General features: G+C 43.2%; 1 protein-coding gene across 1 annotated transcript in view; it reads left to right on the forward strand.

Annotated features, from left to right (window-relative positions):
• Positions 1 to 1,416: 1,416 nt before the first annotated feature.
• ONECUT1 (one cut homeobox 1) overlaps positions 1,417 to 21,159 on the forward strand; it is a 48,026-nt gene continuing 28,283 nt past the window's right edge. Inside the window, exon 1 of the mRNA XM_043987503.1 lies at positions 1,417 to 3,093. Coding sequence (XP_043843438.1) covers positions 2,004 to 3,093 — 1,090 coding nt within the window. The 5' untranslated portion in view covers positions 1,417 to 2,003. The remainder of the gene's footprint in view (positions 3,094 to 21,159) is intronic.

A 21,159-nucleotide genomic window follows, 5' to 3' on the forward strand; every position in this document is an offset into this window, starting at 1 on the left:
TTTATTGTTCACAGGCAGACAATGAGCACATCTGTCCATTCTCCAAGGGATAAAAGCACCTAAGCTGACACAGCTCTGCCTTTTGTTTTGTGACCCCCTCCCTTTTGTAAACGAAAGAAAACCTCGGCATGTGGTGGACAGGCGTGCTCCCAGCACCGGGGCCAGCTCCATGCTTTACACTCTCCCTCTTATAGAGCCCCCCCCCCCCAACTAAAGCCTAGGTCTATCTTCACTGTACGATTGAGGACGGCCTGGAGCAAGGGAGCGAGGCAGACAGGGATCAGGTCCCTTAAAAGATCTGGGCTTATAGGGAAAGCGTGTAGGCGAAGAACTGGAATCTGTTTTCAAATCTTCACTCTCTAAAGCTCCTTTCAGTAAAGAAAAGGACTTTTCCCGTTGGGGATGGGCGAGGTCGGGGCTGGAGTGGGGACTGGGTCAAGCAATAGTAGCTGCTTAGAAGTGAAGACTGGCTGGCACCGGGTACGATGTCCCACACTGTCCCCCATCCTCTTCTGTCCTTGAGCTCAGTGCAGTCGCCCCTTTGTGAGGATGCAGGCTAACCCAGCGGGCAGGGGGAACGGGACAATGGCCAAGAGGACTGACTGAGCCCTCAGCAGAGTAGCGGAGGTCTCGGTTGTCCTGCCAGGACCCGGAAGTTAAAATGAAAATTCGCTGGCGGTGGCAAACCAACACCCTCCCCACCCCACCCACCCCCAAAATGCCAAGTCATTAGAAGGGAAGGAGACACCCGACTGGCTGCAGTATTAATTACTGCGAAAGGCTGGAAGAAACAAGACGTTTGGGAAGATCTAGGTGCGTAAAGACGCCCCCCCCCCTTCCCATTCCGGACCCCAGCCACCTGAGCCCCGCCCCCAGGGCCGGGCGCTCAGGGGAAGGGCTGGCCCTCAAGCCAGTCCTGGCACTGCCCTCCAAGGCCATCGCCAGGAAAACTTTGTCCCACTTTCCTGTCACCCTCCGCTCCTAGGGCTGAGATGGGGGTGAAATGGGGCGGGCAGGGCGGTTAAGAGGGTTGCTAGAAATCCCTGTTAGAGGTAAGGGGAAGCTGAAACCACTAGCTCCCTTCCTGCCTTCCACACCGCACCACACCCCAGCCCAGGATCAATAAAAAAAATCAAGCAGATTTTAGGACCAGTTCTCCTCTCTGCCCTTTCCACCCCCCTCCACTCCAGCACCACCACCCCCAGTCCTTTGACAGCCCCGCCCCCTCCTCCCTTACAGCCTAAGGCTCGGAGGCTGCTGTGATAAGAGGGGGCGGGGATGACGCGGCCCCTTGGCCCCAGCAGCGGAGCACAAAGGTTGGCAGCCTGGGCCGGCCTCCCCTTCCAGGAGCTGGGAGGAGAAATCCTTTAAAGCCAGGATGCGGGCCTGAACCCATCCAAGAAAACAGAGCAGGACGCTCATCTCCAGCTGCAGCTGCAGCTCCAGGCTCTTCTCGCGCTTTCCCTCCTCGCTTTTTTGCATGTGCTCGCGACTCCCCAGCCGAACTCCGATAGGAAGGCGCCTGGCCCCTTCCTTAATATGTATGGGGACGTCACTGGCCGGGCCCGGAATGGGGGTGGGGGGTGGGGGCCGTGTCAGTGCGCATGCGAGCTCTCCTCCGGTAGCAGCAGCGGAACGGTGGCCAGAGACTCTGAAACAGTAAAAGAGACATGGCTAGAGATGGCGAGGGACGCAGCCAGACACCAACCACGGCTGCTGCGGGGGCGATTTTAAAGGAACCGGGGGCCTTATAATTGTAAAGAAGAAAGGGAAGAGAGAAGGAAACAGGGGGTGGAGGGACAGTGTTTCCAAAGCAGCTCAAACATTTTAAAATTAATTTTTAAGAAAGAAAGCAAAGAACGAGAAAGGGAGGTGGGGGCGAGAGAGAAGGAGAGAGAGACAAACAGCGAAACAACCCGCATCCACCAGATGTGAAGACTTCCTACACCGTTCCCACTGCCCGGCCAGATAGATGTTTTGTCCGCCGGGTCGCACGAATCACAATGAACGCGCAGCTGACGATGGAGGCGATTGGCGATCTTCACGGGGTGAGCCATGAGCCGGTGCCCGCCACAGCCGACCTGATGAGCAGCAGCCCCCACCACCGCAGCTCCGTAGCCCATCGCAGCAGCCACTTGCCCGCTCACCCCCGCTCCATGGGCATGGCGTCCATCCTTGACAGCGGCGGGGACTACCACCACCACCACCGACCCCCAGAACACGCCCTGGCGGGGCCCCTGCACCCCACCATGACCATGGCGTGCGAGACCCCTCCAGGTATGAGCATGACCAGCACTTATACCACGTTAACCCCTTTGCAGCCTCTACCTCCCATCTCGACCGTCTCGGACAAGTTCCCACATCACCATCATCACCACCACCACCACCACCATCCTCACCACCACCAGCGGATCGCAGGCAATGTGAGCGGTAGCTTCACTCTCATGCGGGACGAGCGGGGACTAGCGTCCATGAATAACCTCTACACCCCCTACCACAAGGACGTACCCGGCATGGGCCAGAGCCTTTCGCCCCTCTCCGGATCTGGTTTGGGGAGCATCCACAACTCCCAGCAAGGATTGCCCCATTATGCCCACCCGAGCGCCACCATGCCCGCTGAAAAGATGCTCACCCCCAACGGCTTCGAAGCTCACCATCCTGCCATGCTAGCCCGGCACGGGGAACAGCACCTCACCCCCACCTCCGCAGGCATGGTACCCATCAACGGCCTCCCGCACCACCCCCATGCCCACTTAAATGCCCAGGGTCATGGACAGATCCTGGGCACCGCCCGGGAGCCAAACCCCTCAGTGACCGGCTCCCAGGTCAGTAATGGAAGTAATTCAGGGCAAATGGAAGAAATCAATACCAAAGAAGTGGCGCAGCGGATCACCACCGAGCTCAAGCGGTACAGCATCCCCCAGGCCATCTTCGCTCAAAGGGTGCTGTGCCGCTCGCAAGGGACCCTCTCAGACCTGCTGCGCAACCCTAAACCCTGGAGCAAACTGAAATCCGGCCGGGAGACCTTCCGGAGAATGTGGAAGTGGTTACAAGAGCCGGAATTCCAGCGAATGTCAGCGCTCCGGTTAGCAGGTGAGCCGGGAGGGCAGAGAAACTAGTTAGGGTGCTGGGGAGGTCGGGACAGAAAACACCGCATTTGACCTAGTAGAGTTAGTTGCGCCCCTACCTAGACAAGTCAATTTAGGGACGAAAATATGCTGGGTACTCGGCATATTTTCGGGTTGCTTCCCTTCCCTTTCTCTGTGCCCTCGTCTTTCTCTCCGAGGGACCCAAACCAGGTAGTCCCAAACGTAGGTGCCACTGGGGCCCGGGCTTCCAGAGGTTGTGTAGGGAGATAAGGTTGAGAGCGGGTCCGACAGCTACTTGTGAAAACCCGCGATACCTGCCAGAATCTTTAGCAACCCATAACGTAGTCTCGTGTTGTATTCACGTGCGTACACTGGTGAGTATGATTGTAAATGTGTATTCATATGTTCACACGGTACTCACAAGCCAATGCCCTGGGTTCCAGTCTAGTATGAGAAGCTCGGGTTCTGGAATGGAACAGAACATACCAGGTGCTCTGGGTGAGATGGGCAAAGACCTCACATCTTTACTGTCTCGAACTTACATTCATTTACGTAGGTGAATCGCGTCCTGCTTGGGATTCTACTTCATCTGGCCAAAGTGCTTCATAATTTACAGCCGCCGCTGTCCGATCCTATATAAGTAGCTATGCCAGGTGCCAATGTGTCTGTGTCTAGTGAGTATTCATGTACGTAGCTATGAATACTCACTCTTTTCATCCTCTATTTTCCTTGCCTCTATCTTCCCACAAACTAACCCAGTTATAGAGGAGTTGAATGTTTTCTTGGAATGAGGAGTGGGGGAGGGGGAAAGAGAGAAGGAAAAGAAGAGGGAGGGGGAAACAAGCTTGTGCCCATCTAAGCTGAGTTTCTAGGTGCCTGAATGCTAAGGACTTTTCATTTAATTTTATTCTGCTGCTCCTTTGAAAAACTAACCCTCAAGTCTTGGGGAGGGTCTGCGAATCCCAAATGTAATAGGAAGGAAGCCCCGCCGGCAGCTTTCAGCTCCGAGCTGAAGTAAGAAAGAAGCACGAGCATGATTGACCCGTGCTGGTTACCAGCTTCTGTGTCTAGGCAATTTCAGTCTGTGGCCCGCCGGTACTGTTATTTAAGCAGTGGTGATATTGGGAAAAGAGAGTTGTCTTTCTGGGTACTCTTATGGGTTTATGGTAGACTTAGGGCTAGAATTTAGTTGTCTTAGGACGGGAGGAATCTGTGATATTTAAAAAAAAAAAAAGAGATGCGGGGCAGGGAAGCGAGGGAAATAGGGGGTCCAGGTGCTGACTGTATCCGAGGAAAGAAATGAAACTGATTCTTTTTTTTTCAGGGATCAGAGGCCGAATTGTGACTGCAGTTAGGTTAATTTAATCCTCCCGCCCCCTTCGGCCTCCACACCTCAGACCCTGCTCCCGGGCTGAGTGAGTGGCTTGAATAGAATGGTAAAGGCCTGAATGAGGGTTTGTTAATTAACTGATCGTTCTCCATTAATTCGTCCCAGGAGAACAAGAGACAGTCAATTCGAGCCAGAGCCGGGGGCACTGAGCCGTTTCACAGGCTAAAATCAAAGAGAAGAAGGCCAGAGCTCCCCTATCTCCCTCCCTCCCTTCTTGCGGGGTCGTCCCCCTAACTCCATCGCCTTCCAATGAGAAGAGAGAGACAGGCCAGGTGCAGGCATGCCTAGAACTTAAATCTGAAACCCAACCGAGACGTCTATTTGCTTTTACTTTCCCTTCTCTTCAATCTTCCTCTGGCTTGACCCCACTCTTCCAACCCCGTAATCCCCAGACCACCATCCCTTCGACCTGTGTACTCCATTAACTGTACTCACTGGACCCTCTGTTTCTATCTGCTTCATTCTTTTTTTTTTGTCAGCATCACTTAAATGATGCCTTCTCCGAATTCACTACTCCAACTTCCCTTCCGGGTCATTCTGGAAATAGGAAGAGGTTGAGGGAAGAGACTACTCAACCACTGACTGTTATTTGTCCCCATGTCCCCTATAGGGAGGACAATGTTTTCACTGGGGGAGGGGGCAGAGAGGATGTTTGTTATGCTCCTCTCTTTCAGCAAAGGGGGGGGGGGAGAATGGGACTTCTGATCAGCAAGGAGGATGTTACACACACACACACACACACACACACACACACACACACACACACACACACACACCCTCAGGCTGTTGAGCTAGACACAGGTTTCTAGCATTAGAGACCAAGAAGGGGCATGCAGCCTCCTACTCCTTTCTAACTCTGGAAACTAATTCCTCTCTTTCTTAGGAAAGAAGTGTCCTCTTGTTAGTTCTGGACTCTACCAGGTACCTAGATCTCTACCTCAACCCCAAAATTTGGGGCCTCCTGCTAATTTGGGGGGAAATGATGACACTGACTGGCTTCAGCCCTTGAAGGGAAGTCTGAGAAGCCTGACAAGCCCAGACATCAGAAGAGTGAGGATGGGCACTTACTTGGATATATACTGGGAAGGAGCAGAAGTGGTGAGGGATGGTTGGATCACTAACCTCCTGGGTGGGATCCCTTTCACTATACTCAGACGAAAAAACAGTTGAGACCCTGAATAAACTATCAATGGAAACAAGGTTTTGTCTTTCTGGAGAGCAGACCACGGCAGCTCCAATTTCCTCCTAAGCATTTGTGAAAGGCCAGGTTGACAGGAGTCAATGAAATCCCTTCTTCCCCTCTTTGCTCCTAAAGCCTAGTAGATCACCAGAGATTGAACCCCACATAGCACTTTTCCAATTTATACTCTCCCATCAGTGGACCAAATGATGCATAGCAGCCTAGTCCTTAAGCAAGAACCAATATATATGACTGTGATGCTTGCCTTAAAGGGAAAGAAAGTTGATCTCCCTTGGCCTCCTTTTCAAGGCAGAATTGGAGTAGAACTAGAACTAGAACTCCAGAGGAAATGGGTTTCTAGAATACTTTTGAAAATCTTCTCCTTAATTTAATACCTAGCCAGAAATCATGCAGAAAGGGGGAGTATTAGCTAGTTAAATGTATAATATGTAAAGGCACTGACCCATCATATTTTTTCAGAATGAAAATAGTCACAGAACTCTTCTCTTGGATGTCCAGTCTTCACAGTTTAATCAGCAGTTGCCCCCTTTTCTCTTTAATTCTCTTCTTTTTTTCTCTCCTCTCTCTACTTCTCCTCTCCTACTCTCTTTGTTTCTCTCTTTATCTACAGTCTACTCTTCCATTAAAAACTTAATAGCATGTTCCCTTCCCCCCCACGACCCCAGTAGATCTACCTTGACATTAGAAATGTAGGCAACTGACTGCCCAGAAAAAAACCACATTTGTATTATTTAAAACAAGTAAAAGTAGTAAGGGAGCTTACTCTTGCCCCTCCCCTCCCTTTATGAGACCCCCCAAAAAAAATTCCAGAGGGAAAAGGCTGTGAAACAACTATGGGAACCTGGAGGGTGGAATAGGATGGGTTGGCCACGGAGCTATTTTAGTAGTGATGTAGTGGAGGCTAGTGAGAAAATGAACAGGGACGGAGGACAACCAAAAGCACAACCTGGATGGAATTAGAATGTAAACCTTACCATGAGGTGTGCAACCTTTCAATAGCCTTCCAGCTACTCTGTAAAAGGTTAGGAATACAGAAATAGTTTGAAATTATGATGGAACTTCTATTTTAAAAGAACTTTATAGGGATGCTAGAGGAGTAGTTTGGGGGTGACTTTTCTCCATGACTTCGGAAGCCTTAAAAAAATTATTGCAGCAGAATACTAGAATGAATCTTTCAGTGGACTGTTAGCATTTTCCTTCCCTTTACTCCCCTCCCCCCAATCCTGTCCCTTTAAAGCAAAGAGGAGAAATCTCCAGCAAATTTCTATTTTTAAGGAAGGAAAATGTTGCCATGAATGAGATTTTTAGTATATGTGCTGCTTAAGCTAGCACACCATGAGTGTAAAGACAAAAAAGCTCCTGGCTGGAGAAAAAAATAGGACTGGGATCCAATGAGGACCTGAAGAGGTCTCGGTTCTATTAGCGACTGTGGGAGAAAGGCCACTGGGCCACTAGAGCAATTGGAAGATTTACGCCAAATACTTCCTTCTCCTTCCCTCCATATACATATCCAACTCCCTCCCTTCAGCTTTACTGTGATATGTTATGCGTTTCCTAACAAAATTAGATACAGTGGACTACTATGAGATGGGCAACGGAGGGAAGTCTCACCGAATTAGATGCAAGAAAAAAAATCAATATTTTTTCCTCAATGTAATAATCGCTGCTTCCCCATTAGAGATGCAGCCCAGCAGCTCTCGCGCCGCTAGAGTGTTGTGTCCCGGGTGGGGTGGGGTGGGTGACATGCCTCTGACGTGGACGCCTATCAAACGGAGGAGGAGATTAGTTTCCAATTAGAGATCCCATAAATGTGCTTGGACGAGCTGCTGAACCCGTCTGGGCGGGAAGTGGAACTCAATGTGGAGGAAGCTTTTGCCTTCACTCACCCTTCTGTACTTAAATCTGTTCACCTGAATATGCCTAGCAAAGCGCCGCTCGTTATCTGCTTGGATTCATTCTCCGTGTATACAACAGAGGTTTCGGAAATGCATTAAGCTGGGATCCGGAGGGAACCAATAGAAATGAAAATAATTCGTCCTAAGCTAACTGTGAGGGAGAAGGGGAACGGATTCCTAAATTCACCAGGGCTGGCTCAGACTCAGTCCAATCTGAAGCATCTGGAGCTTCCCCAGTACTTCCCCTTCCAGATCTTGCATTTTGATCTGCTTTAGGGAATTCCGAGGAGACTGGGGGAGTTTGGACAGAGAAAGTGACCTCTCCCTGGAGCTACAAAAATACTCTTTTCTTCATCCAGAGGTACAGAGCCCGCGCCTGGTCACCCGGAATCTGAGAAAGTGTCTGCGGGGCCAACCTGGGGCTTGTTTGCTGTAAGTGGCCTTGTGGCCTGGTTGATTTATAACTGAATCCTGCATAACTCCATTTGCTTTTTGTTAATGTTTCTCCAAATTGGGGGAAGGAGGGCAGAGAGAAGCCAAGGAGTATTTCCACAGGTCCCTTCGTTTCTTCTGTGCCAGGAAGCTAAGACCGGCTCGGAACCCGGGTCCAAGGCAGGAGGAGAAGAGAGGAACGTAGTTAGCTTCATTAGTCAGGCTGCCTGGGACATCTGGAGTGGGCTATGATCAACCCTTTAAAAAGGTTAAGAAGGGAAGTTTACCAAAACTCTCAGGTGAAAGCGGTTCTTGACCCTACAAGTGGCCCACTCTGGAAACGCCGGATATAACAGGAAAGAGACAGACTCGGGATCTCCTCCAGCATAGACACACACACACACACACACACACACACACACACACACACACACACACACACCCTTTGGCCCAGGCTCAGCCAGTTGCAGCTGCTCTTTGAGTAGGGCAGAGGCGACGAACAAAGGGACCGCGGGGGAGGGGCAGAACTAGCCCAGCTGGGAGCCCCCTGGGGATTTATTTTTCCTCTCACCCCAAGCAAGATCCTCGACACACACAGACATTCACGGAGGTCAAGCACACTAACACCCAGGTTTCAGCTTTGGAGACTCAACCTGAGTTCCGGAGCCCCTACCTCCTTCCATCCCCCCACCTTCCCGCTGCTACCAGTGTTAGTGGCCGCGTCTGTTTGTGTCCTTGTCATTGTTTCTCTGACAGTCACCTACAGTGACCGACTCGGACAGTAACAAAACCTACTCTACCAATACATAAAGTCTTCGTGTCAGAGTGTCTGCAGATGTCCTCTATGAAGTTGTGCATGAGACCAAAATTACCCTAAATAACACTGTAGTAAGACTCCACACACTCCAACTTCCCTTTCCCTTTCTTTTTTCCTCCACCCCCCCCCCTTTGCAGGAAGTAGGAGAATAGTTTGTTGTTGAGTTGTTTTTATTTTTTCTTCTCATTTGTGGTATCATTGCAAACAATAAAATCCAGGTAAAAGGTTACACACGCAGTAGGGAGAAAAATTGGGAGGGAGTTACTTTCGTGGTTGGTAGATGGAAGAGTTTTTCTTGGCATTCTGGGTACTACCATTTTGTGGAAATGGCCAAGTTTGCAACACACACACACACACACACACACACACACCCCTCATTTTAGAGTAGACCTTCAGCCATTACCTTCAGGGGCTTTTCCCTCTCAGAGAAAAAAAAAATGTGTTTGGATGGCAGATACAAACGTTGCTCAGTCAAAAAGCCCTACTCAAGTGTCTATACAGTCCTCAGCAGAATGATCTGCTACCCAGTCCTGGTGGGATTTTAGGTGTTTTCACCACTCTTTATAGGTGACACCTCTGCTTTGCCATCCCCACCACCAACACCACACAAACATACCTCTGCTCCCCCACTAATCACCTCTTGACCTCATACTATACTTTCAGAATGTTTTTGCAGCAGCAGGTACAAACCCTGGAATGGTCTTTGTCTTCCTGTTGTCTGCTTACAAAAACATCCAGGAGAGTAGGACTCCTCTAGGGCCATATGAGATAACTGGGAAGTGTCCACACTAAAACTCTGGATGCATAATATTGACATGCTATCCTATATTTCTGCCGACCTTCAGTTGCCCAGTTGCTACAGCTTGTTTTTTTAGAAGCTGGGCTTGCCCCCTACTGGCCAATAAAAGGCAGATTGGAAGCTGGGGAAATCCATCTTTCAGCAGGCAGTTCAGAAGAAAAGGATCTTATCAATATGTTTTTAATGTCTAGTTGTTATGATAATTAATATTAATAACAACAGTATTAAGAAGCGGAAGATGGATCAGAAGAGGAGGAGGAGGAGCCATAGAAGCATAACATTTCAGAATTGGATATTACCTCAAAGGTCATTAAATCCTCAGGATATCTCAATAGGAACCTTCTCGATAGCATTCCGGACAAGGAGTCATCCCATTTCTGCTTGAGGACATTCAGTGTTGGAAAATCTACTATCTCTAGAGGCAGTCAGTTCTATTTGGGGTAACTCTAATTGTTAGGAGGAAGACAGAATCACATATAAGAACTTTAAAGTCTCAGACTTGGTATTGTGGTATAAAGAGGGGTTATACTGAGACCCTCTGAACCTAGGGCTGAAAAATTCCTCAGTGAATAGACAGTATGCAGTCTTTTTAGAGCATTCCATACCCACCCACCCAAAGGTAGATTTGCTCAGCATGGATTAGGCACTTTCTTTTGTTTTGATACCTATTTGACCATATCAAAATCAGAGCCACATGACTAGAAAACATAGTTCTCACTTGATCCTAGGCTTGGGCACCCTAAAGGAAGGCAGTCAGTATGGACTACATTTCCTTCAAGGAAATGTTAGGACTGTGTTTGTTTCCTTTGTGTGTGGTTTTTTTTTCCTTTCTTAGAAAACAAAGCAAAACAAAATCCTCCTAAGGCAGAGCCAGGGAAATTGGGCTCTTTGTTTGAACCACCTAAGGTATAGAATCATTTCTAGAAAAGATGGGGGCCACTGAATCCAAAATAACTAGTTGTCTTAGAACCCAGCTTGGGCTGGGTTATCCCCTTCAGCACCCTGGACAGGGCTTTTTACCAGCCACCTGTGTTCGAGCAGATTTGACTCAGGCTTGATTTCTCCCGCAGGCCCTTGCTTTGCAATTACAAAGGAGCTAAGAATGTTTTGTGGAAGTTATAGCAAAAGGGAAAATAAGTGTTAATTGAGGCGAGCTAAGTTATTGAGGAGTTCCGAACTCCCAATTGGGAATATTTGCACCCACTGCAAAGTGAAAGGAAGTGTTAAAGGACTGATTCCACACACTCCCAACCCTACACTGCCGCTTTCTGCTTGTATCTGAGTGCGCGTACACACCTGCTTTGTAGAATCTAAATGTGGGTCCCTGTGGGTGTGACATGGGTTGGATCATTAAACTAAAACGTTCAATTCAGTCCCTTTGATCCGTGCTGAGAAAAATCTATAGCGATCTCTAATCTAACTGGTCTTTAAGGAGATTGTTACGATAGTAACACGGGATAGGTTTTGATGTCATCATTTCTACATTCATGGCAATTCAGCTAATGAAAGGAACACTACTACACACAGGTGTGTGTGTGTGTGTGTGTGTGTGTGTGTGTTTGTGTGTAATAAGGAACAATTCCAGTTCGAAGATTGGTAAAGTAGGATATTCTTCTGATTAATGAAGTCAGTAACTAATGAAGAGTGTCACTGATATAGCATTATTCAGCCTCAGTAGAAAGTGACTTTGTCCTTGAAAAAAGCAATTCTCCCTACTTTTTCACTGTAAGCACTAGCTATTTGAATATATTTTATATGTGCGTATAAAAAGCATATATATGTATACACACACATATATACAAACACACACAACACATATATATTCATTTTATATGAGATCAACCCCAGAGTCTTTTGTGGGTAAGAAGAGGAAATTATTAATTGCATTTAAGCACTAATAATGTTTGTTCACTCAACTGATGAAGAGATAGTAGGGGACCCCAAACCAGGATAGGAGCAATGTCCTAGGGTCTGAATGAGATTGAAGGTGTTATATTATGGACTTTGTATAAAACTGTATGAATTGATGTGGAATTGACATTTACAAATTGTTTCATTTTTCCAAACAATAGAAATGTATTATGATTAAGATGTTATATACTATTAATAACATTAATAAGCATACCTATTTGGCAATTTAATTTATTTTAAAATTATTCTCTCATAAGTCCCAGCAAAAGAACTTAATTTCACTATAAAATGCATTCTGTTTATATTAATGGGTTGACTCTGCAACTAACAACTATAGATGTACATTTTAATGTTTCCTTAAAAACGCAAACTTTAGTTCCAAGCCCTCCCCCACCCCTGCAATATTATGACAAGGCACACTTTAATGAGAATACTGAAATTAGACAGGGAGCTATAATTTGAACTTGAAAGCCAGAAAATGGTTCAATAGAAAGACCATTGGATTTGCAGTCAGAGAAAATGGATTGAAATCCTGATTCTGTCAACTATATGATATTGGATAAATCACTTACCCTCATTTGTAAAATTAGTCAGTTGGATTAGATTCTCACTAAAGTTTCTTCCAGCTAAAGACAAAACTTGGATTATTTCTACTGATACATAAATTACTGACTGGGATGGGTCATTTAATTCTCCATTGAACTTTCTTAATTTATTAAATAACCTTAATGCATGTTAATTAACAATGAAAATAAACAGACTCACAGCACCAGTATCCAAAAGAAACCAGGTTACAGCCAAACAAGAATTCTAAATAAAATTTAAATGATTAGCCATGTCATTTTTACACTCTTTTTTCTGACTATTGATATTCAGTGATGTTGGACATCAACATTGCACTGGCAATTGTGGAAAGGTTTGGGAACTGAATACGAAGCAACTGACCAGAGCAACCACTGAAGCAATCTTATATTACATTGTTCAAATGAATTTGAATTCATAAACAAGCATTTATTATGTGCTTGGAATGTTCCAGGCACTGGGGTAGCCATGTTTATATAGTATAATATTAAAATATTTCTGTCCTTTCACATATGCCATCTCATTTAATTCTTACAATTATATGAGGTAAGTGGAGAAAGCATTATTTTTTTTAATAATTCAGCATTACTATTTATATCAAGTACAGCAATTTACACCAAAATGCAGGAAAATTGAAGGCAATTAAACAAAATGTTCCGAATGTGGGGTTTTTTTTACATATAAGGTATTTTATTTTTTCCGTTACATGTAAAGATAGTTCTCAACTTTTGTTTATACAAGCTTTACAATTTCAGATTTTTCTCCCTCCCTCCCCTCCCTCCCCCCTCCCCTAGACAGCAGGTAATCTGATATAGGTTATATCTATATACATATACATATAGATATAGATATATCTATACACACACATATATATACACATAATAACATTAATCCTATTTCTGCATTAATCCTGTTACAAGAGAAAAAATCAGAGCAGTGATGCAAAACCTCAAAATAGAAAAAAAAAACAACAGCACCGAAAACAAAAGAAATAGTATGGTTCATTCAGCATCTATACTCCACAGTTCTTTTTTTTTTTCATGGATTTGGAGATCCTCTTCTATCATGAGTTCCCTGGAACTCTTCTGTACTATCGCATTGGTGAGAAGAATCTAGTCCATCACAGTAGGTCAACACTCAATGTTGATGATACTGTGTACAATGTTCTTCTGGTTCTGCTCATCTCACTCATCATCAGCTCACGTAAGACCCTCCAGGTAGTGGAGAAAGCATTATTATCTACATTTAAAGTAAAGGAAATGGATACCCAAAATGTCTGGTCATTATTTTTTTAATCAAAGGATCACAGATTTGGGGCTAGAAAGGATCCTCTTATTTTACAAGTGAGGTTAATTGAGGCACAAAGAGTTTGTGACTTGCCCAAGCTTACACAACCTATATCCCTCAACTCTATATCTAGCATTCTTTCCACTTCAACACATCTGTTTGGTGATTATGCAGCCTCAAAGAAAAATGACATTTCTAACCATGTCTATTATATTCATATCCAATCATTTTTCAAAATTTTCTTTTTAGGAAATTCATTGATCCTTTAAGGAAATCATGCTGATCAAAACATCTCTACAAGACAATGCTTGAATTTAGCTAGACCCTAACATTTAATTGATCAAATTTACTATGATTGGTCTGTATATACAAACTAGATGGTAAGCAACCAGAAACATAGGTTTTGCTGCTTGTATGGGTGAACCAAATAGATGGAATGTTTTTGCCCTATGTCTAATCCAGCTTCATATAGACCCGACTTGAAATGTCTATGAAAAATAACAACAGTGCCTTAAGCGTATAACACAAATGCCTTTTCTCTAGGGATCTCAAAAAACTTCACATCTCTTACCTCATTTCTCTTCACAACATGCCTGTTAGAGTTATGTATTATTGCTTCCATTTGTTGAAACTGGTGAAAGAAAGCAAAAGATACATAGCAAGGCAGTAAAGGAACCAATTTGCCAGGCCATTGTTCATTTTACTACATGCCCTTATGTGTGTCCTATAAGTAGTTCTATTCCACCTGGAATCATTGACTGCTGGGACCTGGGGGGGGGGGGGCAGGGTGTAATTCTAGAAACCAGTATGGTATATTAGGTCACAATTCCATTTCTTGCCTTTGCACTAACTCTTATCAAAATATAATGCCTTAATTTTGCTTATTTGGGGGAGGGGGGATTATGTATGTTTTAGATAATATATTTACTGTATCTACAAAATGTCATATATCATAATCTAGGTGGATAACGGCTATGGCTGTAATTTCATCAATATAAGAAACTCTCTCCAACCTACAGTATTAGAGTCACCTAGAATACACAGAGATCAAATAATTTGGGCAGGGTTGTATATCCAATACAGGTCAGAGGTAGAAACTGAAGCCAGGTCTTCCTGTTTTGTAGTCTTTCTCTCTATCCAATAAGCCAAGCAACCTTTCGTGTGATGTTGACCACCTAAAAAAATTCAACTTTTTCTTGTATATCTCCAAATATCATGTAGCTGAAAGAATATTGTCTTAGGAATCGTCATTTTTGAAAGTACTGCTTTCCTTTTTTCATAGTATGAGGATTCCATAGCACTCAAAGGAAGTTAACCAAAGAACAGTAACTGTGTGCCACTTTCTTTTGTCTTTCTAAAATAAAAATGATGAAAGCGCGCCACCTAGTGGTCTTAATTCTTACTACTATTTCTGCGGACTAGAGTGTATGATAGGAGTGGCTAACCCGATTAAAGTATTGATGTAGTCACAAAAATCGTTCATTAAGGCAATTTAATCTTTGCTATTAAATGTCCTTTCAATTCATTTGGGGTAATTAAGATTCAGTTAAAGTGATTAAATTCTAATTACTTATGCTAGACAAAGACATATTTGTCACACTAATGTAGTTAACTAAAGACTCAGCTGAAAGAAAGTTAACATTTACTTCAGATGATGCAACTGAAAAAATCAGTTCCTCTTTTCATCATTAATCCAGTGAACTGGGTGATTATGTAATGATACCACAAGTTCATTAAACAGAATAAGTGTTAATCAAAATGGTTAGGGGGGAAAGATGTAGCCAAAAATACCTTGGTACTTAGTCAACATTGCTGGACAAAATTGCCTCTTCTTTTTTCTCATATTATCCAAAAATGTCTATAAACCTTTTCAGAATAAGGCTCATATCTATAGATTATATATTTGTCATCTGAAGACCAGCCTAGCTAAATCTGGAAAGCCTCATTGCTAGAAGGTTAGCCACCAGGTGTTGAATTGTTTTGGCCACAGTAATTAATCCAATCCAATAAATATTTCTGAAGTGCTTATTATGTGTCAGGCCCTCCACTAAGTACTGGGGATATAATTAATCAAAACAGAGATAATCCCTGCCTTCCAGGATTTTATAATCCAGTGGAGAAGACAACACACTAAAGGAACAGGGAAGGACTCAGGTTGGACAAAGAGAAGGCATAGGGTTGAAAACAGGCAGAGTAGCAGATGCAGAGTAGAGTGAGCCAAAAAGTCCAATTTCTGCCCTCTATAAAAGAAGGCAATGGGAGGAATTTGGTACTCCACCCTCCAGCCTTCCAATCAGAAAGGAGAGCAGGATGAGGGGGGTAGTGTCAATCAAGGTTTGAGTTTGAAGCCTGGTGATGAAATTAGGGGTGATGAGTTTGCCCTGGCAGGGGCATCTTATTCTATGGAGTTGATACTAGGCAGAGCAGCAGATGCAGAGTAGAAGAGGAGATTATCATTAAAAATCTACACTAAAGTATTGTAATCTACACTGATGGACACAGATGAAATCACAGATGTTTGAAGTATGCAAGTAGGCATGAAAATGCCCCTAGACAGTTAAGTGGTTAGAAGACCTGGAATCAAGAAGACCCAAAATCAAATACCTTCCTGAGTTATCTATTGGCTGTATGTCCTTGGGCAAGTCATTAATTTCTCTCAGCATGTTTCTCTATCTCTTACCTTTCATGGTTGCTATTGGGTTTAAATAAGGGAAATATGTAAAGTGATTTCATAAAAGTTGAAACACTATTTGAATGTTAGATCTATTTTAATCTTGATATTTAAAAAAAAAAGATTCTTTGTTTTGGGGGGGGGTTTCGGGGCAATGAGGGTTAAGTGACTTGCCCAGGGTCACACAGCTAGTAAGTGTCAAGAGTTTGAGGCCAGATTTGAACTCAGGTGCTCCTGAATCCAGGGCCGGTGCTTTATCCAATGTGCCATCTAGCTGCCCCACTAAAAAAAAAAGATTCTTAAGAGAAAGTTTTGCTAATCATCTGCAGACACTGAATTGTCTTCACAAACTAAGAGACAATTTTAAAAGAATAAAAAGTAGCTGCTAAAAGGGGGGAAAGTACTTAAATAAACAGCTCTTGGTTAAAAGTATGAAATTACATCTTAAGATGCTTTAGATATATTAAATATGTTAACTAATTCTTTTTTAACCCCACCCTCTCCTCTATTGGTACATTATATACTTTTTTGCCTTTGATTTTGATGGAGAACGATTCCTTTGTATCACATTTTGTAATATTTTATTATACTAAGAACTGACATTTATATAAAATGATAAGGTTTGCAAGGTATATTACACATCACCTCATCCAAGCCTCACAATACTCCTGTGATGTAGGTAATACAGGCATCATTATTTTCATCTTATGAAGAAATCAAGACTCAGAGACCTGTCTATAGCAATATAGTTAATAATATTCAGAGGATGGGGGCAGCTAGGTGGTGCAGTGGATAAAGTACTGGCCCTGGATTCAGGAGGACCTGAGTTCAAATTTGGCCTCAGACACTTGACACTTACTAGCTGTGTGACCCTGAGCAAGTCACTTAATCCCCATTGCCCTGCAAAAAAAAAGGAAAAAATAATATTCAGAGATAAGATTTGAATCCAGGTGTCTTACTCCAAATCTGACACTATTTTTACATATTACACTGCTTCCTAGATATTCTGTATAACTGCCTAGTAAACTAAGTTCTTTGGTTGTTAATTTGTTTATGTTTAACCAGTATTCAAATGTTGGAAAATCTCCTTAAAATTAAAATTATTAGAAAGAAAAAACCGTATCTAGTCTGCATAGGTATACATATAATATTATACCTCAACCAATTGAGTTGTGATGTAATTTATAACTTACTGTTATTTTAGCATGGCTTTCTCTGAAGAGACCAAATGAAGACTTTATATGGGGGAGTAGTACATTTGGGAAGCTGATCAATGGACAGGGGTAATAAGTGTTATGAATAAATATTGTTTTTACCGGGGTTCCAGATTAACATTTTTTTTTGCAGGGCAATTGGGGTTAAGTGACTTGCCCAGGGTTACACAGCTAGTAAGTGTCAAGTGTGTGAGGCAGGATTTGAACTGAATCCAGGGCCAGTGCTTTATCCACTGCACCACCTAGCTGCCCCAACATCATTTTTTTTAGATGGTTTGTATTCAGAGATAATGCTTGGAGACTGTATTTATGCTCAGTGCTCTGTATTTCTTCCCTATTTATACCATTGAGAATTTTTTTCACAGAATTGCCTCACTATTTGACTGAATTGACTACAAACCGCATTATATTGTGAAGAAAAGACCCTATGCTTAGAGTCATGATATCAATGTCCCTGCTCCAATACCTACTAAGCTATGTGGTCCAAAGACAAATAATTTAAAATAACCAATCAAGTCAACAAGCATCTATGAAGTACCAGCTATGTGACAGGCATTGTGCTAAGCTCTGGGAATACAAAGAAAGGCCAAAAAAAAAAAAAAGGCTTTGCTCTCAAGGAGCTCACATTTTAATGGAAAGGACAACTTGCAAATAACTATGTACACAAAATAGGTATATGAGATAAATTAGAGATCTCAGAGAAAAGACTTTAGCCTTTGGGAGGGGGGCAGTAAAAACTTCTTGCTGAAGGGGAGATTTTACCTGAGACTTGGAGGAAATCAGGATCTATTTACTTATCTATAGAGATGCTAACATTTGTACTACCAACCTTGCAAGATTGTTGTGAGGAAAGCACTTTGAAAATATCAAATTTTCAAACTACATAAATGTGTTATTATTATTATTATCATTTTGTTTGTGTATACATTTAACTGTCCTCTGGGTAATGCCTTGCCATCCAGAAGCCAGAGATAAGTTGGCTTACCTTATTGTGACCCAAGTCTGCTGAATCCAAGTTTAGTTCCCATTCCTCTGGATCAAACTTTTTAAAAGTTTAAAGCATATAAGATCAGCCCCCTAGGGCAGCTAGGTGGCACAGTAGATAAAGCACAGGCCCTGGATTCAGGAGGACCTAAGTTCAAATCTGGACTCAGACACTTGACACCAGCTGTGTGACCCTGGACAAGTCACTTAACCCTCATTGCCCCACCACCCCCCCCAAAAAAAAAGATCAGCCCCGTCTATGGCTCTTCATATCTAGCCATCCTGTCAGATATTTGGAGTCATCAAAGGTTCAACGAGCCAGGAAAGGTATACACTGTTAAAGAACCCCGGAATTTCACAGTTGGAAGGGACCTCAGTGACCACCTGGTCCAACCCATAACCCAAAAAATTCCCTTCTACAACATGCCTCACAAGAGGTTATCTAGCCTTTCTTTAAGACCTCCAATGAGAGGTAAGTCTCTACCTCTCATGGCAGAATTCCACATTTGGGAAGCTACAATTGTAAGGTAGTTTTCCCCTATAAAAACCTAGATTTGCCTCTGTTGAACTTCTATCAATTGCTCCTAGCTCTGTCCTTTGAACTGAAACATAATAAGCCTAATCTGTGTTCCATATGATTGCTCTTCCAGTTCTTGCCAACAATCTTCTCCCATCTGAGTCTTTTCTTCTCCAGGCTAAACAGCCATAGTTCCTTCAACAGATTCCCACATAATATGAATTCCAGGCCCTTCACTGTCCTGGCTGCCCTCCTCTGAATGCTCTCCAGTTTATTAATATCCTTCCTAAAATGTGGTGCTCAGAACTGAATACAGTCATCTAGATATTGTCTGTACAGTTGAACTATAATGTCCTAATTCATAGAAACTATGTCTCTCTTAATACAACTTAATATTTCATTAGCCTTTTTTTGTTTTTGTTTTTGGTGTTTTCTTTTGTTTTGTTTTGTTTTTAGTGAGGTAATTGGGGTTAAGTGACTTGCCCAGGGTCACACAGCTAGTAAGTGTTAAGTGTCTGAGGCTGGATTTGAACACAGGTCCTCCTGACTCCAGGGCTGGTGTTCTATTCACTGTGCCACCTAGCTGCCCCTCATTAGCCTTTTTTACTACAATAATACATTTTCATATTGAGTTTGAAGTCTGCTGATCCACACCATCCCACAGAACTTTTTCAGATGAACTGGCATGAAGGTGTGCTATTCTGGAGTTAGATTTTGTATTTAAGGCACCATTTACACACACACACACACACACACACACAGTCACACTACCCCTCTTACCATGCAAACCAGATGTTCAAGCACAATACAAAGAAACTGATCAAGACCCAAGACAGAAATGGAAATTGACCAGATGAGAATTCATGAGCTGAATTTGACTGAACCTTTCGACTGGTTATTAGGAAGTGTCTATAATTGTATTGTGCTATGTCTGCTCTCTGGGCAATATTTGCCAAAAATCTGAACCAAAAGGGCATCAGAAGAAAAGGGGAGGTGGGCAGCTAGGTAGTGCAGTGGATAGAGCACTGGCCCTGGAATCAGGAGGACCTGAGTTCAAATCCGGCCTCAGACACTTTACACTTACTAGCTGTGTGACCCTAGGCAAGTCACTTAACCCCAATTGCCTCACAAAAAGAAGAAGAAGAAGAAGAAGAAGAAGAAGAAGAAGAAGAAGAAGAAGAAGAAGAAAAGGGGAAAAGATAATTTCCCTTGGTAATGATAGAGGGATATGTTCATCAATCAGGCTGTTCAAAGGTTATAGGAACATAGGAAGCCATTTTTATCTTCATTGAGTTACTATGTGACGTCCAGAATTTTGAAGCAACTTGTTTCAACTATCTTTCTGTTGCAGCAATTGTTTGTTTTTACCCTTGCTGCTATGATAGGCATATCTTTTTTTTTTTTTTAGTGAGGCAATTGGGGTTAAGTGACTTGCCCAGGGTCACACAGTTAGTAAGTGTTGAGTGTCTGAGGCCGGATTTGAACTCAGGTACTCCTGACTCCAGGGCTGGTGCTCTATCCACTGCGCCATCTAGCTGCCCGATAGGAATATCTTAATCACATAAATAGATGTCTTCAGGGAGCTCAATATCATTTCAAAATGCAAGATACCCTGAAAATGAATCCAATAAATTCAACAACTGGACAAACATTTATCAAACTACTTCTATATACATTCACTATGAGAGGTCCCGGGGTACGAAAATAGAATTAGACAGATCCTTCTCTCTAATAAGAATGAAAAATAACAGTTAGTGCAAAGGAAAAGTTCCAGGTAAGGTGTGCTGAGGAATTTGAGGAGAGAAAATTCACTTTGAGATAGATAATTGAAGGCCAAGTACCCAAGTTAGCACCCAAGTTAGTCCTTAAAGTAAGAGAGGGATTTCATCAGGCAGAGGTAGTGGGATGGGGGAGGTGAAGGGAAACCCATTATGAGCATGGGAAACAGTATGAGCAAGGGCTTTAAGTAGGCAGTATGGTGTAATACAAAGAAAATTGGACTTGGAGTCAGGAGAACTTGGGTTTGAATTCTACCTTTGATATTCTTTTTTAAATTATTTTACTGACATTTTTTTCAGATCACATTCTTTTCCAAATATATCTCTTCTACTCTGTCTCTGGCCTGATGAGTTATTCTTTATAATAAAGATTTTTTAAAGGGAAAAAAGCAGTTCATCACAACTGAATACATAGACCATGCTGACAACACACAATATTATATATTTAGAGTCCCCCACCTCTTTAGTAAAGGGGAAAAGGTGCAGTTTCTCAACTCTTTTCTGGAGTAAAACTTGGTCATTATAATTACATAGCATTTTCATTTTTGTATTCTCTCCATTTGCTTTGCTGTGGTGCTTGTGATTATTGTTT

Source organism: Dromiciops gliroides, chromosome 2 (assembly GCF_019393635.1).
Source record: "Dromiciops gliroides isolate mDroGli1 chromosome 2, mDroGli1.pri, whole genome shotgun sequence".
NCBI classification, from domain to species: domain Eukaryota; kingdom Metazoa; phylum Chordata; class Mammalia; order Microbiotheria; family Microbiotheriidae; genus Dromiciops; species Dromiciops gliroides.